The sequence below is a fragment of the Dissoconium aciculare genome, assembly GCF_010015565.1.
Source record: "Dissoconium aciculare CBS 342.82 unplaced genomic scaffold K489scaffold_15, whole genome shotgun sequence".
NCBI classification, from domain to species: Eukaryota; Fungi; Ascomycota; class Dothideomycetes; order Mycosphaerellales; family Dissoconiaceae; genus Dissoconium; species Dissoconium aciculare.
The window spans coordinates 337,126-363,546 of NW_022984965.1; the positions used below are offsets into that span (position 1 = coordinate 337,126).

Consider the following 26,421-nt stretch of genomic DNA (forward strand, 5'->3'; position numbering starts at 1 on the left):
CTCACGACAGAACGCAGCCACAGAATTCTCGTCGATCAAGAATCGATCCATTCAATTTATGTATCATGAGTTGTAGATTCCCAAACCACTGGAGCTATTCCATGTATACAATGCCTCGGCAAATCGACAAGGATTGAGTATTCGAGATTGAGGAGATTCAATGCTGGTGCCGACCCGCGACAGTGCAGTCGTGCGAAGCTCTGACAGACCGCACATATAAGAGCCACAAATCGTGTCATTCTCTTACCGGTCCAGCACCATTCCCCATCTCTCTTCATCTAGTATCCCCGTTGCGTTCACCATGCTGCTCACTTCTGTGATCACTCTCCTCGCTGCGGGCGCTGTCTCAGCCCTTCCAGCCGCCTCTGCCGTGACCTGCTCCAGCGGAGTGCACGTCATCGTCGCTCGCGGTACCTTCGAGCCACAAGGATACGGTCTTCAACAGATCCCCCTTAACGCCATCCTTGCCAAAATTCCAGGATCAAGCTCCAGCGCTGTTGTCTATCCCGCCAGCCCAGCCGTCAGCGACTCCATCGCGGCAGGCATCAAAGATACTCAACAACAAATCACTGACTACTACAATGCCTGCCCTCAGGGAAAGATTGTTTTGATGGGTTACTCTCAGGGTGCTTCCGTTGTGGGCAACGCTCTTGCTGGAGGAGGACAACCGATTCCCCCAGCGGCGGCGCCAGGACCGGCAGCCACCCCCCTCTCCCAGACTATTGGAGCGAATGGTGAGCTCACTTCCGTATAAGTCAAGGATTCGGACATACTAACTTGTTCTGGTTTGTTGATAGTCGTCGCTATCGTCTTCTTCGGTGACTACAACCGCGTCAAGGGTCAAGGTCAGGACAACGCACCCCAAAGCTGCGCCGTCAGTGCGGTATGTCATCGATCTCAGACGCACATGTCGAAACTTCGTAGCATTCTAACACACTGTTCTGCAGTCCGGCGCGCGAAAGGGCGCAAACTACAACGCCATGCAGTTCTACGCCGACCGTCTTGATGAGTACTGCGATCCGCAAGACCCGGTCTGCTGCTCCAGCGGTGCCAACATCCTGGCCCACTTGAGCTACTTCACCCCTCAGAACTCAGATGCCATCGCCAACTACGTCGCGGCAAAATTCAATGCCGCTCGTTAGAGTCGTTGGCTGTCCGCCACGTCTCGCGTGATCAAGAATTGGATGGTGGATGACGTGGAATCGCTATGCTGGTGACCGACGACGACCATCGTCTTAAGTCCTTTGGACCTTTGTCGCTTCGCTTGTTCGGTCGCATATTGGGATGTTGTCTAGCTGCGGACTATGGCAGAAGTCTCGAATCGAAATGACGAGATGCCAAAATAAAAATTACAATATTTTATGTGATTAAAAAAACGTGACGGAAGCTTGATCCAACCATAATCGTTCACCTCCGACACTGGGAGCGCCTCGGGTCGCTAGTGGATTTATGCATTTCTAGGTATGTGTGGTTGTCAGGGCGCTTGAGTATGCTGAATACAGTGCTATAGTAAATGAAATGAAACACAACAGCATGTTGCCTCCCATCAATAATTTGTTGGCCATTTGCTTGTCGTGCACGGGCTCCCGCCCAGGCTTGGAAGAGTTCCGGGCCGAGTCTCGGAGAAACCAAGGGTCACGACGTCGCGGAGGGCGACTCATCAGGCCGCAATAAGTATCCCGTAGATTCATTGCGGACCTCGAGTTCAACTTCCAACGATCCCGTTGTGCCAACAATCCCAAGGATTCCAGCTTATCACAAAGCGCCCTATTTGATTTCCGGAGAGCCACTCCATGCTCACGTTCGCATGCATCGATTTTTAGTCCGCCAGGGTGGCCCATGGTATTTCGCGGCGCGCTGTTGCCCCAAATCACCAGACTCCCATCGCCAACCTGATGCCGCGAAAGGTCTTTCGCGGAGCAGCGAGCCAATCATGTGAAACCTGTCGAAAGTCTAAGCGGCGATGCGATCAGACGCGCCCATATTGTCTTCGATGTAAGAGGACCGGGAAGAAATGCTCCGGCGTGCCTCTCGGCATTCCTCTGCGCATCCTCGATGAGACCGAGCTTGTTTTGCGGAAAGCGAAGCACGAACCATTACCTGATTGTTTCGCAAACTTTAGCATCACATATCCCACCGTGCATATCTCCGAGGAACCTCGAGAGTATTTCGACGAGATTGCACTGAAGTATTTCCACCAGTGTTTCCTGGGAGATGCCCATACTTGGCCCTTCCTCCACGGCGCGCAGTTGTCTCAAGAGCCTTTGGTCCGCTCAGCGATGCAAGCATGTGGTATGGCTACTCTATACAATAGCCAAAATGTTTCCGGTGGTCGAGAGCAACACATTTTAATGCACAGTCGAACCATCCGCTTCTTGGAACGTGCTCTCGACCACCCCACCGATTGCAAAAGCGACTCGGTTTTGACTGCCGTCGCTTTACTTGGATTCTATGATAATCTCACTTGCGAAGACAGCGATGTAGCTGAGTCATGGAGAGCGCATGTCAGTGCTGCGTCGAAGCTTGTGCAACTTCGCGGCAAAGAGCAACTTCGAAGCGCGATAGGCAGAGCGCTGTATCGAGAGCTTCGAAGCCAGCTGCTGATTGATTGCCTATGGGCAGACAGGCGACCGACATCGTTCTTGATAGAATGGCAGGACGAGCTTTCGAGAGAAACCCCTATGGAGGAGCGACAAGACTTCGCTCCCAGCGATGCTCTACATTCAATTGTGCTAGACTTTGCGGACCTACGCTTCCAAATGCGGGAGTGCATGGTCACACCTGCCGACGCTCTCGGACAACTTGCAAATCTTGCACGACAGGCGGACGCTTGGGCACGAGAGACAGCCAAATTAGGCGAGGCCTGGCAGATCACTTCAGATCACCACAAGGATTGCACGGGAGAAGTCTGGGTCGGTCTGGCCCATCGTTATAGCAACAACGCCGTAGCTGCGACATGGAACTCCTACCGAACTTTAAGAATTATGCTCACTCGTGCTCAGGAGATCATGGTTCTGCACAGGGCCGACCAGAGCTCGGACGACCTTGCTAACCAAATTGCTGCTCTCAGAAAGGCGAGGAAGTTCTTCACGGATGAAATCTGTGCAAGCGTTCCATCTCAACTAGGCCACCTTCCCTTAAGGGGCTCAAAGGAGACCACCTCTGCACTTTACACGGCTTTCGCATTGATTTGGCCATTGTTCTTTGCGGCGACATGTGCTTTGGATCAAGTCGGCGAACACGTGCAACATGCGACGTCTGCCTCACATACCTCAAGTCAATCAAGCGCTGACACCGACCAGGCATCAGTAGCAGTGGCGCAGGCATCATGGCTCATTAATAGACTTTCACATATCTCGAATGGTATCGGACTGAAATGGGCGGGCGGGTTCATCGAAGTGTTGCATGGTGACTTCCGTGTTTTCCAAACCTATATTCTCCCGTGAGTGCCGCCTTCACCTCGCAGAAGTTCACCCACGCAGACTTACATGCTAATTCGTTTGCAGAGAGAAAGATGGTGAGAATGCCTCGAAGACCAGGGGTCCGAAGCTTCTACTGGAGCGTGATCTCCAGGCTATTCACAGCGCGTTTAAAGGTCTCCGACAAGGTCCAGCAAACAATTGACGCGGATGACTCTCAAAAAGCCAGCTGATTACCTTGGAGTGTTAATGTGTAAGATCTCGATTCCGCAAGAGTTGTGTGAAGTAATGACAGATGAGCGGGGATACTCTGATGCTCCCTTGCTCTCCAATGCCTGGAAGGTGCTTTACCACTCTTCATCATAGCACATTACTGAAAGCTCTCGTCATCGACTGAATCCATCAACAATGTGATGCTCCATCGTGCTCGAGAGACCAATTGAAAATTGAGAGCCTGCCTACACATTCCTCTCGGTGTCAATATATTTCCGGACGGGCGTAGGAATATTTACATGAACTTCTGGGCGCGAGCCAACCATGAAAACTCCCAGCAGCGTCAAAACTTATCCGCAGCTCGAAGCTGGTGGCAAAGCATGTTAATGTCTCTCGCTCGGCGTCATCACCTGCATTTGCTCCGCCGCCCGTTGACCTACCAGATATTTGCTCAGGACAGACAAAAAGCAAAACATACAGCACGAGGGATTCCCACGTGGTCACCCACCGTAGTACTAATCTCGCGGTCAGCTGCTTAAATATGGGAGAGCGGACGGGATCCCTTGTTCTCAGCTGCCTGTGGCCGTATGTACCGAACACGGTTTTGTCCAATTACTATACCTTGGCACAAAGTGGTCGATCAGCAGATCATCAAAGCTAAGTTCACGCTCAGTGGATGCGTTTGGCGTCCGACATGTTAAGTTGCACTTCAATTATACTCGCAGTTTGGCGACGAGAGCGCCCCCCGACATTCATTGATGGAAACAAGCAAACGGCGGTGGTTTAAATCCATTTCTCCCACTCCCTCTCCCTGTCTCTCGACTTCTCTTATATATCATGAAAAATGGTCCTGGCGGATGCTGACCCGGCCTTTCGACTCGTTTATTCGGACTCTTGCTGTCTCTGGGCTGATTTGATTATGTAAACCATGCGAACATGGTGCAAAGTGTGGTTCTTTTTCGATGGTGTAATGCTGGTACCCACTGGCCCAGGCGAGTCTAAACGAACCTCCAGCTTGGCTCCGTGGGCTTGGCTAGGGCGCTCAACCACGTGTAGGATGATGAATCAGCAAGAATCTGAGCCTCCGGGACTTTCAATTGGACAATTTCCACTGGTCTTCATGCATGTGCGCTCGCGAGATGCGTTCTAGACGTCCATAAACAGTATTCGGCGGCGGTCGAACGCTACATCGCGTGTGGTAAATGCTCTGCCTGATGGGAGGCTCGTTTTGGGCTTTGCATCAACACCACCTGCATAAAGCAACACATTTCTTTGCGCGCAGACACCATTGACAAGGATAAGCCATATCTCGGCCTCTCGATGATGATCAAGTTTCCAGTCGTCGCCTTATGTGCATACGCTCTGCTCCAGCTCGGCCGCATCGTGGAAGATAGATGCGATGCAAACTAGCCGGCCAACCTCGAGTCGAAGCTGCAGAGTGAGCTCGATTAATTGAAGGCGGCCGGCTACAAGGCAATGTCGTTCTTGACCGTCGAGGGCGAGATTCCAAACAAGCGAGAAAAGGCCCTTTCATCAGCATAATGTGCTGCATGCGGATATATGTACAACTACATATCTACACGCATTCTTCTGATGAACCTCATCCTCACTCGTCTGTCTTTTTGCAGCCATTATCTTCGTCGCCACGCTGATTCCAATTCCCTAATCTCCCTACTCTCGCTCTGCTGCTCATACTAATGATCTTGGACGTTGACTCGGCTTGATTTGTGACCAGGACCACGCGAGTCTCTTGCCATCGACATGCGTTTCGCTTTCTTTGCTCAGACCATCGTCAGCGGTCTAATTTTCGCCGCCAATGCCGCCTCTCTTCAAAACCGAGTAGCCGCATGTGGGCCACTACCCGCGGGTGCAGGACCAAAATCTGATCCCGATACCGTTGCAGCCTTCCTTGCGTTGCCGGCGATCTCTAATGCTGCTAATGGAGCATCAACTCCGCAGGGTTATATCAAGCAATACTCTAATGTTCAGGGCTCTAGCGTTGTAACGTAAGCATCCCGTCTCTCCATTCATTGGTATTTACGGATTTGTTGTCTGTTCTGTTGGCATTTTTGCGTTGACAGCTCTGACAACCCTGGCTACAGGAAAGAATATCTCGGCGTCGCCTATCTACAATCGTACAACGTCGACACCTGTGCCGCCAAATGTAACGCTCTTCAACGTTGTAATTCGTTCAACATCTACTTCGAACGCTACCCTTCCCTTGAGCCTGGCTCGGGCAACTCGGGATGCGCAAATCCTCCCAGCACGACTAACATTAAATGCGTCTTTTTCACCGGATCAATCACGGCCGCAATGGCTACTAACAGGGGGCAATTCCGCAACAAGTTTCAGGTCGTTATTGCAGGCTCCAATGGTTATACAAACCCGGTCTATCTGGTTAATCAGGCTCGTAATGAGATCGGAGTGCCGAGCAACGCGGCTCAGCCCTACTGCTCTTCTATCCTTGGCTATAATAACCCTACCCTCACCACTACTATTGTAACCACTTCAACGCCGCTCAGCGTTCAGGCTACGACAGGCACCCAGACGGTTATCACTACAGCCACTCACATAGATGCTACTACGACAACCATCACCGAGGTGGTCGTCGCTACGATTACATCGGCTGTACCAACGACTGAAATCAAAACCGACGCTGTCCTCACCACCATCACGTCTACCACTTCCGCGAGCACGACCCTCCTCTTGACAACTACCGTCTCAACAACGACACTGAGCATTCCCACTACAACAGTGGTGACATCCACGGTAACTGCGGCGCCTGGTACCTTCAGCAAGCGCGACATCAGTCTGCCATCCGTCCTGAGCAAATACCCTGCGGCAGTCATTTCCTCGGCATGCTCCCTCGCCGTTTCACCTGCGACTAAGACCAGCATAGTGACCAGCGTCAGTATCTCGACGATCAGCAGCACCGTCTTTGCGACGCAGGTCACATTCACCACGACGGCCACCACCGCCACCGTCACTAGCTATACTACCATTGGAGTCACGGACACTACTTCTACTACGACGACGGCCTTTACAAGCCCCACCTTCACGGTGACAACCACCAAAATCAACACTAACGTCGTCCCCGAGTCTACCACCATCACCTTGACGAGCATCGTAGATGATGTTGCAACCTCAACCACAGTACCTATAGTCACCTCCACTGCTATCACCACTAAGACCGCCGTGTCCCCCTGTGCGGCAACCAACTACCTTTTCCAGATCGTTACCAATTCCAACCTCAATGGGCAGTGGGTTACAGCCGAAGACCCGGAACCACCCACCGTCAATACTATGGGATGGACTGGTATCCGGGGCCTTTTCGGCATCACCAACGCGCGCCAATTCACGGTAAACAACAACGACGAACAAGTCACCTCCCTCGCCGCTACTGGCGAGACCTATTTTTGGGTCACTTCGATTCTCAACACAAACCTCCAATTCGGGCCTTACAGGGGAGGCGCTGCCTTCTTCTCTCCAGTCTCCTGCTCCGTGGAGTCCAGCACGGATGGGGCGGTCACTACAGTCGGCGCAACGGGCGTCCTGATGTGCCACTCGAGTACTGGAGCTGCGTTGGCGATTGGCGCCTGTCCCGGTTCCTTTCTCTCAGTGAGTCCGACTGTCAGTAGTACTTGTGAAGCTGTCACGCTTGCGGCGATTCCCTTGGGTCCAGCTTGCTAGATGGGTGGGTTGCCAAACGAATGAGATTTCCATCTCGTTGTTCGCTTTTGTCCTATCTTTCTTTGATCGGGGTGGCATCTATCATTTTCGGTATAGATACCTATTGATTTCCACGCCATGCTGCCTTGTTCAGTATAAGATACTGCAACATCTTCGAAAAAGACAATCGAACAAAAAGCAACCACTTTTCATTATTACATGCATCGAATGTGTTCAATCCTGGATCGCTGCCGAAATCGACTCCTGTGTCCCAATGTCCTCAGAGGTTATCATTCAACGATGTCCGACGCGGCGCATCGGCGGAGACCTTTGCCGCCTACGACCGCATCCTGACCCGCAATGCGCTGGCGCAAGAGTCCGAGTTCAATTGGTGCCTCGCCGCCGGTTGCAATGCCGGTCAGCTGTCTCGGGATGAGAATGAATTCATGATTTGCCATCCCTGCGATCACAAGCAATGCGTCCGACATCAACGTGCATGGCACGACGGGGAGACCTGTGCGCAGTTCGACCATCGCGTCCGTGGTCAGCAGGCTATCGATGAAGCGAGACAGCGGGAGGAGGAAGCGCGCGAGCGCCAGATCGCCGAGCAACGAGAGCATGACGCACATGCTCTCAAGGAGAAGCGGGCAGCGGAGGCACTGGCGAAAGCGAAACGCGAGGCGGAAGTCCGCGATCAAAATCGCCGAGACGAAGAAATGCGCGCCACCGAGGCTATGCTCGATACCGTCAGCAAGAAGTGCCCTGGCGGAACCTGCGGCTGGCGGATTCAGAAGACTCATGGTTGCGATCATATGACGTGTCGTCGATGCCAGCATGAATTCTGCTGGGTGTGTCTGGCCGCCTACACCGAGATCCGACGGGTTGGCAATACGGCGCACCAAAGAAGCTGTACATATCACAGCAGCAATATCTCTGGCGTGTAACATCGGCATTGACGATGTATCGAGGAAGCCAGAGAGGGTGGCCATCTTGATGACACTCCTTCCAGTCCGGTTCGTGAATGCAGTGGAAACGTGGTACAGACATTTACGGGTCTTCCAGATCGGTCAAGCTTTTGATCCACGTCGTCGTTCAATCCGCTGCGACATGGTGCTTCGTACGGAACATAAAGCGAAGACAACCAGTCATCATGGTACATTTCTGACAAGAAGCACCCATTGTCGTTCGACTTATCTTCGGTCTGCGAACAAAGTTCTACGGGAATAAGATACATCCATTTGCCGGACACAAGCGTGAGTCACATCGGACCAGGCGCTCCGACAGCTTAACAAAAATGACGATCTACGCCATTCTGCGTTTCAAAGGTTGAGAGTAAGCCGGTTAAGTATTGATCATCAATGAGATGGGGTACCTGGTGAGTGTTGGGGGTGCCTTTTCCAATCTGGCCGATGCATGTGCGATGTATTCGCTACTCAGATCTGTCAATAATCACATCAACGAAGACATTCGCGAAGAATGCTAGTATGAAAAGCAAGCGGCACAATCAAATCGGCTAAGAACCTGAGAGAAAACATATCTTCATGTCTGTGTACTGCACTTCGTTGTGGAAGACGAATTCAAGCAAGGGGCCAAAAGAACGAGATGTATTTGATCCAATGGATGTGAATGGATGTAATGACAGTCTATTGACCCGATCTTCAGATGTGAGCCTCGTTCCTGACTATGAGACTCTCGACCCTGACGTAGCATATTGATCAGCGAGTTCAGTCGAAGAAGCGGTCGAACATCTCAAAGGTCTAAGGTCTCATGCCGTGACTTGACAAGGGAGGAATCCGTTGCCGCCGCCCGGGGGATGATAAGCCGAAAGGCAGTATGTATAGCCGTTGGCCGGACTGTCCTCGGCTTTCCCCCTGGCGATGACACGATAGGCTCCCGGATAACCGCCGGTGTACGCGCCGTCGACCCGCAGGAGCGGAAATTCCCAGTACTGCTGGTTGGCCCCCAACGGACAGATTCCATTCAGTTCGTTCCTCACAGAAGGGTCTGCGGCTCCGTAGTAATGCGGGTAGGAGTCGGCGTTGCCATTCCGAGCTGGCGGTGTTTTTGGTCAGCAACTTTCGAGGACGTTTCTCGCAGATTCAAGTCGTCACTAACGTCGATCCACTTCGGGTTTGCGGCCGTTCGCTATCAGAGCATTGAACGCTGCCCGGACTGCATCGCTCGGAATGGCTTGCCCTGCAAAGCAATCAGTTGATGTATGCTGATCCTGAGTTCAGAAGCTGGCGTACCGCCACAATTCACATTCGTGTATGCCGCACGAGCTTCAAGTTTCAACGCCGGGTCGAGAGGCGTGGCTGCAGTCGTGGCAGCCAACACAGCGAGCGAGAGAAAAGAAGTGAGATGCATCTTGTCGGAACAGAAGTGAGCTGTGTGTTGGAATTTGCCGTGGGAGATATAAACGCCTTGATGAGTAGCAGAAAAAGCGTTTTGATGAGGAAGAGACAGGTCTTTATATGTCACATCTCTGAGGTTGTCCAGTATGCCGACAAGGTCGTCCACGATACTGGTATCATCGTCCACGACACTGGTATCGCCAGTGTCCGTTCATGGCTCAGATTGGCAGATCAGAACTATCACTCTTACCGCCGTGATCCCATTGCAGGATGTAAGCACTGCCATCATGGACCAGTACGGTCTAAGGGCTTGGTGCTGAGTCTGGAGAGGGTTCTTCGTCCCCGTCTCCCTATTGAAGCAGTGAACTCCGAGAAAGTCTTTCTTATAGGTGAGGCTAGTGTGAGCCGCAGGTGTCATTCCTTCGCCTGGGAGCGCAAGTGCATCTAGTCTCGCGGCATCATGCCATTGGCTGAAAACGAGGTACCGTCCTGGCAATAGTCATCAAGGACGGCGAGTTATTCTTGACGGACGATAGGCCTGAAGAGGCTGATGTGCAGATCTTGTGAGCTGAATGTAGCATTTTGCGACGAGCCCTATCAGCCCTACGTCTACTATTATGATTCGAACGGGCGCATCGGGCGCGTGTCGTAACGTCGATGCTTCAGCTATATATTTATAGCAATGAAGCATTCTAGCATTTGTCCTGGACGAAGATTACGCCTCAGCTGCTAACCCTAAAGGGCTTTGAAGATGCTGATCTCCCAAACGCAACGTTCCACACATCTGGGCAAGATGCGGCGAACCTGACAGGATTAATGATAGACATTCTATACTTCGAAACTTCACTCAATCGATTCTACAATACTTGACTCATCTTCTTTGATCCGTATTGAATCGTACACTTTTCATCCCGAAATTCAGCGCCACTCTTTACCGCGATATCTCGACATTGCTTCACTCTCTCTCCTAATACTCTCCGCAACGATGGCGAATACGGAAATATCCCAAGAATCATCTCTCCACCTAGATCAATACTTCAAAACCTCAGATGACCAAGTTCCACGCATCCTCGAGGCCTTCCTCGACGGAGAGATAGACCCGGAGACGACCGCGACAAGAACAGCAAGCATATATGCACCTCAACTCTCGCAAGGCAACGCGAGCCCGACCGACGAGTTGTGGACAGCATTAGTCGAAGTTGCAAAGCACTCCGGCCGCGACCAAGCCGACGCTTCCCGGGCTGTGACATTCCTGAATTCTCTCTCAGAGCAAGGAGACATCGCGGATGCCGCATCGGTGGCTATCCAGCCGTCCTGGGCGACGGGCGGTGTATATTGGCGCGATCTGCCGGGGTTTGCTTTTGCGTTTCGGGTGCAGGCATTCGGTTCGTTTGGCACCTACGGCGGTTGAAGAAACATATGCGCACGCAGAATCTCGCTGATGGAATTGGAAACAGACCTTGACAGACACCGCTTCCTCCGCGGCAAAGAGTCCCTGCTCCAGACTACGACGTTCGCGGCGACGTACCTTCAATATGGCAACCCGACCATTCGAAAGGGCATGATCTTCCTCGCCGAGGTGGGCCTGATGACGGGGCTTGAACATGACCATGGCGAGCTCAACGATCTCTATCTTCCGGCAGCGGCGACGTGGATGGCCATTGCTGCCGAGCGGGTGAGAGAGCTGTGTAACGAGAACTATAATCGGGATGATGACGCTCCGGGTCTTCCTGAGGTCTATCATGGACCGCCGCTATGGAGCGCTGGGCGCGGGTTCAGCGTGGGTCGCTGGCAGTTCTGGAAGCAACGTTTCGAGACGTTGGCGCAGAGTAATCGATTAAGTGACGAGCTTCGTGGCCAAGCTCGGCGGGCGCATGATGCGATGGTCCGTGTGGACGAGTGATGACTCGGCTGATGGAGCGTCTCTGTAACGTTTGACAGAGTGTGGCAGCAGGAGCGATAAAGCATCTCGACACGCATGCAAAGACGATCAAACATGGTGCTGTAAATTGTCGATATCCATTCGTGAGTGAATTCTGTGCTGTGTATCTACTCAGCGTTGCAGGTCATCACCACGTGGCCAGGCAGGGCGAGTTTTGCACGACAAGCGCAGTCGCTATCAAGTATGCGATGTCCGCGAATGCCACCAGTTCATACCAGGGTGGTGCTCGCAGAACGAAATGTATCTGTTGAGCCGCACTTTGATCATTTCGTTCCTGATCAGCAGTTCGTTGCTGTGTACTGATGCAAACTACTGTATGGCATGAGTCTGCCGGGGCTGTACCTGCAGGAGTGATCAACCTTGTACGCCATGTTCCGATTCAGACCCTCTCCCGAACGGAACATACCTAGGTATATTTCTACATTCGCGTTTGGTATCCTCCGGGATTGGATATTCTGTCCTCCCCGTTGCTGTTGCATCATGAATCCGCTTCGATGAGATGACGTCGGAATTAAATGACATGATGGACCGTGGCCGGACCCTTGAAAGACAACCCAAGCCAGCCAGAGCCAGCAGCAGCAGGCAGAGCCAGGGTCCTGTCGGTTGGCGGAATGCCGGGCTCAGCAAACATCGTCATCCACATCGAAATCCTGCACGCCAACGGTTCTCTCCGCCCGGCCGCGCACGCTCTCCGTCAACGTCGCCGTCGTCGTCATTCGTTGGTCCTCTCTCCCGGGAGAGGGAAGTCGTCGACGTGAGGGCTGGACGCGTGGATGTGCATACATCCCGCTACGCAGCGACGCAGACGACCAGTCTGAGGAATGGGGGATTATGAATTTATGTAAGGATACATGGAATGATACCTGCATGATCGTGGTGTGGTGCATAAAATACAAATATTCCTGGCGAACTGGTGGAGTGGAGGAAAAGTCTCTTCCTATGTAGCCACCCAGACAGCCCGGAGGTGAGACATACAGATTTGTGCTTTTTACAGTAACTAGGTAGGTAGGTACGCGTGGGACTTTGGCACGATGGATGGTTCGAAAAGATCTCCCGCCCGGTAGCGAGTGTGTGTGTCAGTGTGTGCAGCCTGGGATTGATTTTTCCCTCCCCCCGATCGCGAGGTGCTGAATTATCCAACGGTCCGTCCGCCGAGCTCCATCGGGGAAATGGGCCGTGATCGGAGAATGTCCAGCATCACATCACAAGCTTGGAAGCGATATGGAGAGACATCAAGTCCAGACCTGTCGCGTGTGCTGAGTGTACCGAGAGAAATGTGCCTGGAATGGGGAATCATCATGCCATTGCACCCGCCTGATGCGGTGATTGATGTCGGTGCAGTAGTCGTCGCCGCCCGAGCGGATGTACATGTTCCCTCTCATCATACAGTAGCCAGCCAGCCAGCCCCCATGTGATGAGATTCTCGCTTATCGCATGTTTTGCTCATGATCCACCCATCCTGGCCTGGGAGCTGTCCTGCGCTGGCTCTGCACCATGAATATGGAGGACGTTCGTTACTCGGGTGTGTGTAAGGAGCATCTGTCTTCATCAAATATCTACTACTTAGGTAGGTAGGTATCGTGGGTATGCATGTAGATCACAGTATATGGGAGAAGGGAGGAGGGACTGCAGTAGTTTCTGGGCGAGCCTGGTTCGTTGCTGTCAGGTGCCAATGCCAGTGTGTAAGAAGTATGGGCTGCTGCTGGAGTGTGGTGGTGGTGGTCGCTTCCTCACATGCATCCACCTCCAACCACCACGTCCGCCGGGCAGGCAGTCACCACCATTCACAACTGTACGGAGAGGATTCTCATTATCGTTACTATGAATTGAATTTATGACCTTGGCCTTCCTTCACTAGGTACATTACGTACATTACGTAGCTGCAGATCCACAATACACGCGCGTCTTTTCCCTGGCTCCCGGGCCCTTTTCTCTCTTTCCTTGTCCCGTGACGGGACTCAAGTACAGGTGACCTCGTCTGCATTCGACCTGCCTCGTCCATCTCTCTCCACCGACCACATATGTGCATCCGCTCACCGTCTCGCGTCTTTTGAGCTTCAGGCGTAGCTCATACCATATCACCGCCGCCCATTCGCCATCCCGTCTACAAACTCGCATGCTACCTGATCACAACGAGTGATTCACTTCCTTCCGACTACTGCTGCAACTCCCGCTGCAGGCACACACACACACACATCATCGTCATCATCATGGCGACTTCGAAATCGGTATGTCGCGAAAAATGCAGCAGGAAAACCCCGAATTCGCCGGCCAAATTGCTGACAAAGCCGTGTCGTCATCGCAGGCGGCAGTCTATCTGCTCGACCCATTGAACGCTCCAGAACCCTCGCAGGAAACTGGCCTGGGCTCACATCTCGGCAACACTTTCGACAAAAAGTCCCCCACTGCTACCACCACCTCGCTCAGGTCGCCGAGCCGCGTTTCTGCATCCCGCAACTCATTGGGCTCCAACAATCCCTTCCGCGACGGTGCTTCTCATGCAGACGACGAATCGATTCTAGATCAAGTCATCCCAGAGGAAGGTGCGCGTGGTCGGTTGTCAGATGGGCAAGACATCCCCTCGACCCCGCGACGACGGGCAGGAACCACGGGACACGGCTCTCCAGCTTACCGTGCGGGCGCAACCTCTCCCACCAGTCCTCCCAAAGGCCACCACCGACGCACGAGCTCCCTGAGCGCGCGCTACCCGGGCGACGACAGCCACAAACCCCTCGACATCATCCGCCGCGACAGCCAACGTGCCCATCGCGCCCCTCACCTCAAGAAGCGCCACATCCCGGGAGCCGACATCATCGATCGTCTGGATCCTGCCATCGGAGGCAGGGCATACCACCATGAAGGCCCCTACGACGCCGCACTGCTGGCGAGGAACACCAGTTTCGAGAGCTCGCCCGTGGCTGCTCTGGAGACGACCAACGCGGAAGCACTCAAGGCGACGCCTGCAGAGAACATCAAAGACGCGGTGGAGAGACACATGCCGCTGGACGGGGTAGCGATCGTCCCACCCGGCGTACCAGACCGTTTCGGACGGACCTACGAATATGAGGAGGGCGCCGACCTCCTCCGGGAGAACGGCGGCGACGGACCGGGATACAAACGTTGGGCAGATAAGGTAAATATGGAAATCCCCTACACCGGAAAAAGAAAAGGGGGAACAACACCGAGAGCACTATAGATCTTCATCAACTCTACTGACACGAGATGCCCCACACAGGACTACCACCCGGAAGATCTCAAAGGCCGCTCCGAACCCACCTTCAGCCTGGACCGCGCCCTGAAGACCCACCGGCTCACCGACTCTGGCATCGAACTGCAAGACCACGCCCAAATCTCGCGGGACTACAACCGCGCCTCGCGCGCCGGCACCCTCGACGCCCGCGACCCGGTCGAAATCGCTGGGGGGGAAGCCGCGTATGCTGCGCTCCACAGCTCCGGCTCCCCGCCGCGCAGTCCCAACTCGAATTCGGACGCCGTGCGGCGCACGGGGAGTCTGCGTGCGGCCGGCGAGAGCCTCAAGAGGAGGATCGGCAGTCTGAGGAGGAGGAAGGAGCATGAGGCGTGAAGTTTCGTGTCCCGGAGAAAGAGGGAGATGCGCTGGTAAATATCGGTGCATGACGAGGGTGGGGGAGGCTTTTTGTTCGCTTGCTTGCTGGTTTGGCCGAGCGGAGAGAGCAGATGGAAGACCCCGTTTGCTCTCGAGAGCAATGGATGGATAAATGGATGAAGAGGTCGGCGACCTTTCTTTCTTTTCTCTGTCCCACCAGCAAGCAACAACGCTTGAAGAGAAAATTGCTGTTCTCTTACTACGATGATGATTCTTGTACATATATTAATAAATGCGATAGATTCCGGAATTTCGCTCGAGAAACATGTGTACCAACGGGCTCTGGGAAATGCGATGTTTCAATTTCCGGACAGAGAAGAGCGCGTTGAGATTGACGGCCGTGGTCGAAGGAACAATGTCATCATCATTCCCCGAAGAGAGCTGTGCCCGTTGACGAACAGTCGATAAACAAAACTGGAAGCGCTCTTCCCCATGATCTTCGTCGAAGAGAAAGAAGAGGAAGAGGAACATGAAGAACAAGAGGGGGAAAAAGAAGGAAAAAGGAAGCCTTCTCCCTGTCCTCCCTCTTATCCGCGCAGGGAAGGCGCAAAATCCTACCGAATAGTTCCCCCTGGAACGAAAGTACTGCATCATCATCATCATCGTTATCGTCCGAGACAGAGGCCTTGTTCCCATCATCGACATCGAAGGGGAAAGAAAAGTTCGAATTGAATTGAATTGACTTGGTAGGGTTTCTTCCATTCCTTGTGCAATCGCGTCGAGACCATCAGCCACCATGACCGTGGTATGGATGTACTAAGAAATCATGCCTGCGCGGATGAATGCTTCTCGCCACCAAACAACACGAAACCAAGGGACAAAAACCTCCAAGGGGAAAAGAGAAAAAAGAAAGGAAAAGAAAGGGTTTCCACTCCATTAGAGTTCATCATCATTATCCATCATCCCTCCATCGTTCTTCATCGTCGGGCACAGGAGAAAAGAAGAAAGCAGAGGGGAAGGGGGTAGAGGGAAAAAGGAAAAGGAAAACTCCTGTTCAATCAATCACGTTTGGAAAAAAAAAACCAGCCCAGCTAGCAAACAATCAATGCGATGCAATCGGCCGTGTGGCCTGCCTCCTTTTCTCCCCTCCTTTCCTCTCTCTTTCGAGCATTCGGACATTCGGGTATTCGTTCTCTCGCGAATCGTTTGAGCTTTCAGCGGTGTGTCATCGTTGTGCCAGACAAGTAAGTGATCGGGTCGCTGAGGGGAGAAGGGCCGAGACGCGGTGTGGCTGAAGTCCAGAGGTAGCACGTCATGACAATGTGGGAAATCCGTCACCTCGGGGTTTTCTTTGGAAGGAGATGACTCGGTCTGCAAGTTCGAGGTCTTCTCACGAACCCAGTATAGCGAGGAATAAAAAGATCATGGTATGATATGTGGAGTGAATCGGAGTCGTATCATGATGATCCTCTCGATTCAATTAAGCCTCGTTCGTAGAATGTATTGTTAAAATCGATCTCTTCGGTTCTTTCATGTCTCTCTCGTCCTTTCTCGCTCCTATTTATGCAGCATTGGTATGATCGACCCTCGGCTGAAGTCAGTGTAGCTCTTGAGGTGTTTTCACGGTCTGAGTGAGGTTTCAGGAGAGGGTCATCCTTGAGTAGAGAGATCGAAGGATAAGACCAGCTTGATTCTCGTCCCGGAACATGCATATCAGGTTCACATGGGGAGCCAGCAATCAAGGCGAGCAAATCGTACCAACTCCTCCAGGACAGAAGCCAAGTCTATGAGACTTTCGGACCCTTCTCAGATATATTTGAAGTACTCGCTAGATCCTGTGTCAGGCCTAGCTGCTGTGCGATGGCATCTCCCGGATCTTCTGTCCAGCCGGAGAAATCCGGAGCAGACTTCGCCAGAGGTCCACCGATTGAAATCGAAGTTCGCATCTCCAGGTCGGGTGAAGAGAGCTCCGTCATGGGTGTGATCGGTGAATTAGGGGTGTCTTCTGAAGAGCTGGGTGTGGCTGGTGGACTGGACAGCGTTGATGAGGATTCCGTGTCCTCTTCGGTTTCCGCGCTTATTGTGTTCATTCTCAGATCGACCCAGGCCAAGTCTGATGGAGAGAACTCGTATTCTGTGTACAGTTCTGAGTTCGAGAGAGTAAATGGAAAGGGCGAAGGTACCGCTTCCACCACACTTGACGGAGCAGAATTCGTAGATATTGTCTGAGTGGTGGCACTTGTCATCATGGAAGTCTCTGCGAGGATCGAAGCCACAGTCATTTCATCGTCGACTGCGGCGGCGTTCGTTACGGAGGAGCTTTGTGTCATGTTGGAGAAATCTGTGAGCATGGATGGTAGACGATCAGCAGTCGCCACGGAGGCGTTAAACATAGTCATATTTGGAGTTGGAACTGAAGGAGTGTCTACGTGTGAGCTTGTAATCAAATGCTGTCCAGTCCCGTGCGTATCTGCGATCGGAGAGACCGTGGAGGCAGTGGTGACTGTCGCTTGAGCGTCTACCTGGGCCGCTTGCTGGTCCGCTTGATCCAGTGATGGCTTCTCTGATTCCCTCTTCTTCTTTGGTCTGATGATCGGCTCCCATCCACCTCGCAGCGTCCACGTTGCAGAGAGCCTCTTGGAGCAGAACGCCGTCTCAAAGTCCTGCCATTCCCGCTCACTGTTGTATACCTCTATCCTTGAGAGCTTCGCCAGAGCGGTGATCTTAGCCTTCTCGAGAAACTCCTGCAGATTCTTACTGTGCTCCGATGCTGGCCACTCCAAGGTCATAGCCTGTTCGCTCGACCAGATGCCCATCCGAACGACTACTGTTTGCAAAGCATTGAAGCGCGGTAGGCTTTCCGACAAGAACTGCTCTAGTCGAAGAATGTCACACTCATCGGCCATGTCACCGCACATGTTCGCACAGGTTGCAAACATGCGGATCTCGAGGTGTCGAGCCGTTGTAGCTATACGTTGAAATCGGGTCCCGTTTGGGTGATAGTCGGCGAATTGAAAGTCCTTGTGGTCAAGCATGATAATGGTGGTCTGCCTATCGACACGTTGGAGATATTCATACTGGAACTGCTTGCTCACCAAACACATGTTCGTGAGTCGTGGTCGCTCGATTCCAAAGTGAATCGTCTGGACGTCAATCTCGCTCGTCGCTGCCGCCGCGTTGGCAGGCACCAGCCAGGGATCGGAGATGACATAGTCAAAGACCCAATCGCGAAGCTCTCGTGGCAGGTCGAACAGTGGAAATCGACGCTCCTCTTGCACCGCTACCCGGCAGACAGCCATGATGAATAGCGGGCTGCAGCGCGGGCAGCACTCTGAGGTCTCGGTTCAGCGACGGCCTGAAGAGAGTCAGAGGAGCTCGAACCAGCGACCGTTCGCCAATACTTGCCGGTTTTGCAGGCTGAGCGTTGCTGTCAGAGCAGGGTTTCAAGCACAGGAGAGACAATCACGGTTTTGAGGTATGCGCACGTTGACTGGAGATGGGATCTTCACGTTCTGGGTGTGTAATTGCGCTGATGGGAGAGAGCTGGGAGGTGGCGCCGAGACGATAAGAGTGAAGAACAGTAGGAGGAGGGAGGACGTTGGGTAGCAGAGGGTGCAAGAGCGTCGGTCTGCCCTCTGATATAATAGCCCAGCACTGATGGAAGCTTACTATAGTAGCAGACGACGGGAGGAGGAGACGGGAGTGCAGCTCGGCAAGTTTGTGCGTCGCGTGGTCGTCACCCACTCTCGGGCAACAATGATGGACGCACGACGGTTGGTGGTGGTGGTGTTGCTAATGGGCGGCTATAGTTCTGTCGCTGGGACTGTGATGAATTGAGCGGGCCACGATTCGTGATGATGTGACGGGATGGAGTGTGGCACCATACGCAGGTACTGAACAGGGACTCTGTCGTGTTGATGAGGCGACCGTTGTAATCACATGAGAGAAGGAGGCAGGAGGAGGATGGGCATAAAAGTACGTATGGAATGGTATTCTGTGGTGGAGGTGGCAGCAGTGGTGGTGGTGGTAGTGGTGGAGGTATCGACCAGCGTCACTCGTCGCTGCTGCTGCTGCTGCTGGTCACGATGTTGGGCGATAAGCCTCGAGAGCGATTGGGTGTGTGTGTTATACTGTCTGTGCACATACATATAGGTGCCCAGGTGTGTGTGTGTGTGTGTGACCGCGAGTGGGATGAGGAAGACAGAAGAGATAGGTAGGTATCCATGGATAGGCAGAGGGAAAGCGGTCAGAGGAAGACGGTCACTCCAGTCTGTCTTTAGTCTACCTAACTAGATACTATGATCATACTACAGTACAGCACACAACTCTGGAGGCACATGAGCAATCCGTCTGGTCACTCGCTCCCTCGCTCGCCATATCTCAGCAGTGGCAGCGTGCCCAAGCTATAGGCGGTGCAGATACCAAGTAACTCCAGGGCCATCACCATCATCATCATTCCTCACTGGTCCCGAGTGTTTTATCGGCGACGGAGCTCTCTAACTGTCGGTCGCTTGGTGCACTACGGATCTTGCCTTGGGCTGGCTTACAGGCGGAGGTTTGTCCAGCAAAGTAAGGGCGCATACATAGCTTTATACCATACGAGTACCGCAGATTGTTATTTAGATATGAAGAGGCAGATAATTCCACAGCTCCCACTATGTGCTGCCACAGGCGACAGTACATCGTGATGAACGACATGACGATTACACTGAAATGGGCAGTGCACTCTCGAACATCGCACGGCAACTCGGTACAGATGATGATGATGGGTACTTAATTATTGGCTCGAGGGCCCTTGGCTGACACCGCCCATGCGACCAGGCTTCCGAATATCCATGGATAGCTACAGGCTGGAATGTATCGAGCCGAAACTTGTTCCCACCAGGTGCAGCCCCGGCTGCCGAGATCGACCTTGCTTGACCTTCCGATCAGCAAATGATTGATGTCTACTGTCACATCGCAACATATAGATCACGTACTCAGGCATATGGAATAACACCAACCTACGTACTCTCCAGTGGGGCTAACTCAGCAGCATTGATAAGAGAAAGAGACATCGTGGCATGGTCACCATCGAGATATAGGCGATACCTGCAACAGCTCGTCGAGCTGGCCGTGTGCTTTCGGGCAGCGATCACAACGCTGGACTGTGCGTCCTCTGCGCCCCTCTTCCTCGCCCACATCTTACAGTACTTCCGAAATCTCCCACTTTCACCGGAGAACGAATGATCACACAACAGGTTGGATTACCACCTGCGACTGATGGCTGAAAACACGACCCGGGTTACAACCTACAGCATTCATCGCAATCGCGAGTGTCCTGCGGAATGCTAATCCTCCTCCACAGAGTTGGTCCAGTTGAGAGAGATCACGAGCAGCTCTCCAGGGCGGCTGACAAGCACGACGACTGTCAGAGCTTGGAATGCACCCCGACGGAGGTAAGCAGCACAGTCGAGTGTGCCATAACATATCCATTCAGATGCCAACATGCAAACGAACATACGCATGCCTCGATCGAAGTGTCCACTTTCTTGCTCCTCGTGTGATTGTTTTTGATTGTCCCTCGGTGTCGGACTGATCCTCCTACAGCTTCGCCAGATCGTGAGCAGATCCACATGCAGGGTTTCTCTTATCGATAGGCAAGCTCTCTCCCGGTCGCCTTTCCGATGGAATGCTCACAATCTATTTCACAGGATTCGATTTACATGGAGTCCCACAGACCGCAGCAAAACTCATAGAAGGAACGCTATACCAGTCTTAAGGGTTGGGCATTACGTGTAGCTATCTCGGTATTTTTCTGCTTCTCAAGTGAATATTCATCGAGCCAGTGTCCCAACGATTGCATGTGGACAGCTCTGATTTGACGTCAGTGTTGCTGCAGATCGCGCGGTCAACACGTGCCGATGGATCAGTCAGCACAAGAATCACGTGCCTGGAGGCTGAAGACAATAATGCAAATCCAGCCCAATGCACACGACCTTTGCCTGCGCACGGCATCGGCCGCTGCTGGCGCCGTCTTATTTTTTCTCTCTCTACCTTAGGCACGGTGCCGGATTTTCGTTGCTCGTGTGCCCGTTTTTCGAACGGAGACATCCATCCCATGTGGATTGAATATCGGTTATTATTGTCCGCTTTGCTTTGAGGCATGAACATCAGCCCGCCATATAGAAGTCTTGAAAAGTGACTCACCGTGAAGCTCTTCGGACTCATGACCCCGCCGACGACATCATGGTCTCCCTTATCCGAGCGATGCCTCCGCCACCTACGCCCATGACCAAACGTCCGTCCAGCGTGAAGCGCAACAGCTCATATCTCGACATGGACTCTTCCCTACCGCCGCCTTCGCCGACGAAGAAACTCAAAGTGGCCTTTGACGACAACGTGCACATACGAATCATGGACGACTGGAATGAGAAGAGCGTCGATTTGGTCAAAGAGGAGGTCCGTGTCGCCATCAGAGGTCATCTCACACCCACCACTCCCGCCGACGATTCACATTACCTACGCCTGCTGCAACTCTTGGGACAAAACGTGCTCTCGCCGGATGCACCGAATTCTGCTCTCCTGCTCAAATACCTTCGCGCCCTCGAGGCTCGCGTCAGCCTCCTCGGAGAGTGCAAGCGATTGGTCGATGTCATCCTAAATCTTTCCTGGCTCGGTCGAGACGACGAGTTCGCCGGCGCCTACACACACTTCCTCCTGGTCCTGGCCACCGTGCATGTCAAATATACCGAAGAAATCTTGGATCGTTTGGTTGCACATTTCGAGCGATTACCCGCTTCTGCCGGGCGCCTCCCTGGGCATGATGTCGTCTCTCGGAGCGTCATGTTCGACCGACTTCATGCCGCGATCCACCTAGTAATCAAGAGGATTCCACTAGCCGGTACATTGTTATGCGTGGCGATCCGGGACAACTCTCCGAATGACACAGCCACTTCGCGAGCACATCTGCAATATCAGCGACACGTCTTGCAACTGGCCCAGGAAGTCCCAGAGGTCCGTTCCGAGGTGCTGGCGTTCATTGTGCAGCGCAGTGTTTCGATCGATGTTCAAATACAAAAGGACATTGACGAACTAGATGAGGAAAGCGAGGATCAATTATTGCAGAAGCCCATGTCTAAAGATGCCCTGCACAGCGACATCGAATCGGACAGTGATCTGGACTCCATGTCAGAGTCGGAAGCAACCTCAACAGAGGACCAACGACGGCTCAAACAGCTACGATTACAAGTCACGAAACTTGATGGCTCGCTTGAAATGCTTTTCGAACACTATACTCGCGAATTCGATGCAACAGCCGCGCCGGAGGATAATCTCGAATTCCAAGAGCTTCTTTCGCACTTTACCAGTCTCATCATGATCAATCGTTCGAGGCATGCACAGTTTCTGGTCTTCCACTTCGCTCAGCAGTCGCCGGAATACGCCGCCTACTTCATCCAGGAGTGTATCAGAATCATCTTCGGCAACAGCCTGCATTCCCATCGCCTCACGGCCTGCGCGTATCTGGGAAGTTTCCTGGCCAGGGCCTCACACGTGGGTGGTGACATGATCCGAGAAGTGTTCAGCGAGCTGTGCGTGTCCCTCGACGAGATGCGCCGGCGGTACGAGCCCAGCTGCATGGGTCCCGATCGGCAACGCTACAACCTCTACTACACCGTCACGCAAACGCTCCTCTACGTCTTCTGCTTCCGATGGCGGGACCTCGTCGTCATCGACCCCGACGCCACCGCCCGTCTCGGAGACGCGCATCTCACCGCCGAAGACATCCTCGCCGACAACCGTGACCTAACCTGGCTCCCGGGCATCAAAGAAACTCTCACCCGCAACATCCACTCTTCCCTCAACCCCCTCAAAGTCTGCTCCCCGGCCATCGTCGGCGAATTCGCCAAGATCGCAAATCACCTCCGCTTCCTCTACATCTTCTCCATCATCGAGCGGAACAAACGGATCCGTCTGGGCCGAATGACCAGTTTTCCGGACATGGGCGAATGGGATCTCGGCCGCCGCGGTACGGCCCTGGACAGCAAATCCGGCGACGCCCATCATCAGCTCGAAGCTTATTTCCCCTTCGACCCCTACCAGTTGCCGCAGAGCAAGAAGTGGTTACAGGGCGAATACAACACCTGGCAACTCCCTCACGGAATGCCCACGGATGAGGACGACGACGACGAGGATGAGGACGAGGACGAGGATGAGGAGGATGAGTATGAGAGCGACGATGATTCCCTCATTGTGGATCTGCCGTCTGGCGGGGGCATCATCCCGCTCGATAGCATCTCGATCAGCAGTTGATCCCCCTCCTTCGAGGCATCGTGTTGCTGGAGGAACTGTTCTGGAGGGGAAACCGGCCCCGGCTTTTCCGGTGATATCTTCTTTCTATTTTTTTTGTTGGCTTTTTGCCTTGTGGGTTCGTTCTTTTTTCTTTTCGCGCTTCAGCGGGGCGTTCTTGGCGGCGGACATGATGACATGGGCAATCCGCCACATTGATGGGCGCAATTTTGTTTTACAGCGGCCTTTTAGCATTTCTTTTTCTTTCTTTTTTCTGTTGGGCAGAAGTTTCATCTTCTGCTACGGTACTCGTATGTGAGGGGACGGAGGAAGGGATGGAAGAAGAAGAAGAAGAAGAGAGATTTCGGGGACCCTTAATGCAAGATGGCGTGAGAGGAGAGGGTGGAGGACGAGAGAACACATGGATGGGGACATTGGCACGAAATGAATTGCTGCCCGCGCGCGATGAATGGGAAAAGAGATGTATGAACACAATATGCAGACCACGTTTTCGATTCTCAATTCAATTGCAATGGAATAGACGCAATTTCGTGAAAGCATCGAGAATAAGAAAAGAAACGCTGCTCCCTCCCTTCCTCCCTGAACCATTCCGTCTTCGTTTCGGCCACATTCTCTCTCCCTCTCACACACACAGGCATACATGTTTTCACTTCAATTCACAACCCCAATGGATTCGCCGCCGTCTCACTTTTCCTCCCTTCAACATTCCCTCCAGTCGCGGTCCCAGCTCCGCGGACTGCTGACGCCGTCGATGCCCCTCCCTTGGAGACAGCCTTCGTCGACGCCGGGATGCCGAGAGGATTGGCTCCCGTGGGGACTCGTGGCCCGCCGACTCCGACGCTGTCTTTGATGGCGTTCCCGTAGTCGGCGGTTCTGTGGCCCCAGGAGCGGGTCGTATCGGCGATCCTGTCGATCGCTCATTCATTATCGTAAGTCGGTGGAGAAGGAATAGGGAGGGTGGTTTTTTGGGGGCCTGTTCAGATGGGGGAGGAAGGACGGAAAACGAGAAGAAACAGAAGGAGAACTTACGAATCCCCCACGCCCCGTCCTGCTCGGTTCACGCCATCGCCGATGTCCGTCACGAAACCTCCCGCGGTGTTGCCAACGCTGGCGATGCTGTTTTGGACGATCTGACTGATCCAGTTCCCTCGCTTTGCGGAGGTCGACGATGATGGAGGTTGGGTTGGTGTTGACTTTTTGGGGATGGGCTTGTGGGTGGAGGGTCTGGGCAGGGGCCTGGCGGGAGGAGTAGAAGTCGGTTTCGTTGATGGCGTGGTTCGTGCTGTGGATGCTGTTGCCGGTCGACGAGGTGGTGGTTGAGTTGTTGGTCGGGGTTTGGCGGAAGGGAGAGGTTTGGTGGGCGGCTTCGTGGGCGGCTTGGATGACATGGTCGTCGTGATGTTGTGATTGATATACAAGACGCGTGTGGGGTTGTTGCTCGACTGTGCTCACGTTGGATTCATGACTACGAGAGAACTGACGATGCTTGTCGAAAGCCTTCGAGTCGTCACTTGCCCACAATCTTGGAGCTTGTTACTTGTGAAAACCCGGTTTCGTTCTTGTGTGACACTCATCATGTGATGCTTGCACTCATTGACACCCGATCCTCGTACTTCGGGTCATCTTACGTCAACAGGTACAGCACAATCTACTACCTAGATAGGCATTGTACGCGGTCGAGCACATTTACTGCAAGTCACCTGGCGCCTTGAGAACATCTCTGTCACGTATTAGCATCACCACTCCATCCAGAGCATGGCTGTCGATGATCGAAGTGAGCCACTTGATTCCTTGTTGAGGGTTCACAGACTTGGCTTTGTCTTCATGTCGGCGGTTCGGAAGGGACACATCGGGGAGGATTGCTCGACAAACTTGTCCTCGAAGTTGTACGAACTGTACGGGTCATTTGGAGGCGGATCTCCGTGTGCTGATTTGTTCGAGATCCCAGGCGAGAACCCAGACACAACACACACGGGGACCTCGGCTCGGACAACATTGCCTACCCAGGTGGCCTTGCAAACGACGGCGAGCCTCGACATAGCATACCTAGAACAAGAAGACTCAGAGGCAGGAACTCTCCAGCCGCAAGCTCATGCGATCAAAGTAGACAATCGTCTGTGAGGAGACCCGTTCTACGCCCGGACTAATGTGGTCATTAGGGTTTGGGTTGGGTGGTGGTCACTTGTCCCGTTCATTCTTTCCAATCGAGGGACAACACAACACAACACAACACAGCAGACAGTTGATATATATGGTCAGTCTACCTAGGTACTGTACAAAACTCGGGTGCACAGACAGGTGGCTAAACGAATCCCAGCTTCTACAGTCACTCGTCGCTAGGTACTGTCATCAATTATCACAGTCAATTACCACAGTCAACTATCACCCTTTCACGTGATCCTCGAGGTAGGGAGGGTCTATTCACACCATTCAGGGCATGCAAAGATCTGCACGAACAAGGGTGACGGAGAATTTCCCAGTAGACCGGAACACACATTGATGAGGATTTTACTGCTCGGTAGATACCTCCCTGCAGGTGGGCATGCTCCCTGTTGATATCCGGCACTCTACTGCATACAGCATACATATGAGGTCTTTTGTCACTGATGGAAATACCCATTCGCATCCGTTTCCGGTCAAGAGCCAGACGAGTGTCGTGGTTGGGCAGCAATGAAGTCCCTCGACTCGTTCACCATATGCCATCGTACCCATACCAATCACGGGAGTTCCCAGGTGGTGCACGAGTAGTCAGTCAGTTCAGTCCCCACCAGGCGGAATGAACCAGACGGAATGACCCCCCCTTTCCTCGCGTTCGCTAGTCATGCGCCCTCTGATTGGAACGCGCGATCGTCTCATTTGTTTATTATTGTCATCTCGTCCGCCAAAACAACAACAACGATAAGTACTGTACTGTACATAATAATATATAATATATTAAACCACCGGAAATATCTCTAGTCATCACCCTGG

General features: G+C 53.1%; 14 protein-coding genes across 14 annotated transcripts; 7 read left to right on the forward strand and 7 right to left on the reverse strand.

Annotated features, from left to right (window-relative positions):
- Window positions 1-146: 146 nt before the first annotated feature.
- Window positions 147-835, forward strand: K489DRAFT_83636 (carbohydrate esterase family 5 protein). The gene has a single exon (XM_033608968.1). The coding sequence runs from the start codon at window positions 302-304 to the stop codon at window positions 752-754; it is 453 nt and encodes a 150-aa protein (XP_033455954.1). The 5' UTR covers window positions 147-301; the 3' UTR covers window positions 755-835.
- Window positions 836-842: 7 nt separating this feature from the next.
- K489DRAFT_384414 (uncharacterized protein) lies at window positions 843-1,300 on the forward strand. Its single transcript, XM_033605849.1, has one exon. It carries the CDS (start codon window positions 981-983, stop codon window positions 1,140-1,142), a length of 162 nt encoding a protein of 53 aa, XP_033455955.1. The 5' UTR covers window positions 843-980; the 3' UTR covers window positions 1,143-1,300.
- Window positions 1,301-1,895: 595 nt separating this feature from the next.
- On the forward strand, window positions 1,896-3,624 carry K489DRAFT_413367 (uncharacterized protein; the record flags this gene model as incomplete). Its single annotated transcript, XM_033608029.1, has 2 exons — window positions 1,896-3,442; window positions 3,507-3,624. 2 exons carry the CDS (start codon window positions 1,896-1,898, stop codon window positions 3,622-3,624), a joined length of 1,665 nt encoding a protein of 554 aa, XP_033455956.1.
- Window positions 3,625-4,925: 1,301 nt separating this feature from the next.
- Window positions 4,926-5,289, reverse strand: K489DRAFT_83722 (uncharacterized protein). Its single transcript, XM_033608969.1, has one exon. The coding sequence runs from the start codon at window positions 5,182-5,184 to the stop codon at window positions 4,960-4,962; it is 225 nt and encodes a 74-aa protein (XP_033455957.1). The 5' UTR covers window positions 5,185-5,289; the 3' UTR covers window positions 4,926-4,959.
- K489DRAFT_83723 (uncharacterized protein) lies at window positions 5,290-7,457 on the forward strand. Its single transcript, XM_033608970.1, has 2 exons — window positions 5,290-5,638; window positions 5,735-7,457. Exons 1-2 carry the CDS (start codon window positions 5,394-5,396, stop codon window positions 7,320-7,322), a joined length of 1,833 nt encoding a protein of 610 aa, XP_033455958.1. The 5' UTR covers window positions 5,290-5,393; the 3' UTR covers window positions 7,323-7,457.
- A 134-nt stretch (window positions 7,458-7,591) lies between these two features.
- Window positions 7,592-8,290, reverse strand: K489DRAFT_413369 (uncharacterized protein; the record flags this gene model as incomplete). Its single annotated transcript, XM_033608030.1, has 1 exon — window positions 7,592-8,290. The coding sequence occupies one exon, from the start codon at window positions 8,288-8,290 to the stop codon at window positions 7,592-7,594; it is 699 nt and encodes a 232-aa protein (XP_033455959.1).
- Window positions 8,291-9,066: 776 nt separating this feature from the next.
- K489DRAFT_404667 (uncharacterized protein) lies at window positions 9,067-9,883 on the reverse strand (the record flags this gene model as incomplete). Its single annotated transcript, XM_033607128.1, has 3 exons — window positions 9,551-9,883; window positions 9,417-9,497; window positions 9,067-9,353 (listed from the first exon to the last, which is right to left on the reverse strand). The coding sequence occupies exons 1-3, from the start codon at window positions 9,666-9,668 to the stop codon at window positions 9,067-9,069; spliced, it is 486 nt and encodes a 161-aa protein (XP_033455960.1). The 5' UTR covers window positions 9,669-9,883.
- Window positions 9,884-10,499: 616 nt separating this feature from the next.
- On the forward strand, window positions 10,500-11,643 carry K489DRAFT_434765 (uncharacterized protein). Its single transcript, XM_033608572.1, has 2 exons — window positions 10,500-11,040; window positions 11,113-11,643. The coding sequence occupies exons 1-2, from the start codon at window positions 10,641-10,643 to the stop codon at window positions 11,556-11,558; spliced, it is 846 nt and encodes a 281-aa protein (XP_033455961.1). The 5' UTR covers window positions 10,500-10,640; the 3' UTR covers window positions 11,559-11,643.
- A 2,196-nt stretch (window positions 11,644-13,839) lies between these two features.
- Window positions 13,840-15,180, forward strand: K489DRAFT_326629 (uncharacterized protein; the record flags this gene model as incomplete). The annotated part of the gene is made up of 3 exons (XM_033601916.1): window positions 13,840-14,146; window positions 14,267-14,730; window positions 14,833-15,180. The coding sequence occupies 3 exons, from the start codon at window positions 13,840-13,842 to the stop codon at window positions 15,178-15,180; spliced, it is 1,119 nt and encodes a 372-aa protein (XP_033455962.1).
- A 1,766-nt stretch (window positions 15,181-16,946) lies between these two features.
- Window positions 16,947-18,461, reverse strand: K489DRAFT_413373 (uncharacterized protein; the record flags this gene model as incomplete). The annotated part of the gene is made up of 1 exon (XM_033608031.1): window positions 16,947-18,461. One exon carries the CDS (start codon window positions 18,459-18,461, stop codon window positions 16,947-16,949), a length of 1,515 nt encoding a protein of 504 aa, XP_033455963.1.
- A 1,922-nt stretch (window positions 18,462-20,383) lies between these two features.
- Window positions 20,384-21,105, reverse strand: K489DRAFT_384423 (uncharacterized protein). The gene is made up of 2 exons (XM_033605850.1): window positions 20,752-21,105; window positions 20,384-20,600 (listed from the first exon to the last, which is right to left on the reverse strand). The coding sequence occupies exons 1-2, from the start codon at window positions 20,777-20,779 to the stop codon at window positions 20,392-20,394; spliced, it is 237 nt and encodes a 78-aa protein (XP_033455964.1). The 5' UTR covers window positions 20,780-21,105; the 3' UTR covers window positions 20,384-20,391.
- Window positions 21,106-21,504: 399 nt separating this feature from the next.
- K489DRAFT_295393 (RNA polymerase I-specific transcription initiation factor RRN3) lies at window positions 21,505-23,385 on the forward strand (the record flags this gene model as incomplete). The annotated part of the gene is made up of 1 exon (XM_033600293.1): window positions 21,505-23,385. A coding segment is annotated over one exon (1,881 nt), but the record flags the coding sequence as incomplete, so codon positions are not given.
- An 876-nt stretch (window positions 23,386-24,261) lies between these two features.
- K489DRAFT_384426 (uncharacterized protein) lies at window positions 24,262-24,980 on the reverse strand. The gene has a single exon (XM_033605851.1). It carries the CDS (start codon window positions 24,837-24,839, stop codon window positions 24,477-24,479), a length of 363 nt encoding a protein of 120 aa, XP_033455966.1. The 5' UTR covers window positions 24,840-24,980; the 3' UTR covers window positions 24,262-24,476.
- Window positions 24,981-25,134: 154 nt separating this feature from the next.
- K489DRAFT_384427 (uncharacterized protein) lies at window positions 25,135-25,502 on the reverse strand. The gene has a single exon (XM_033605852.1). The coding sequence runs from the start codon at window positions 25,488-25,490 to the stop codon at window positions 25,254-25,256; it is 237 nt and encodes a 78-aa protein (XP_033455967.1). The 5' UTR covers window positions 25,491-25,502; the 3' UTR covers window positions 25,135-25,253.
- Between the last annotated feature and the right edge of the window lie 919 nt (window positions 25,503-26,421).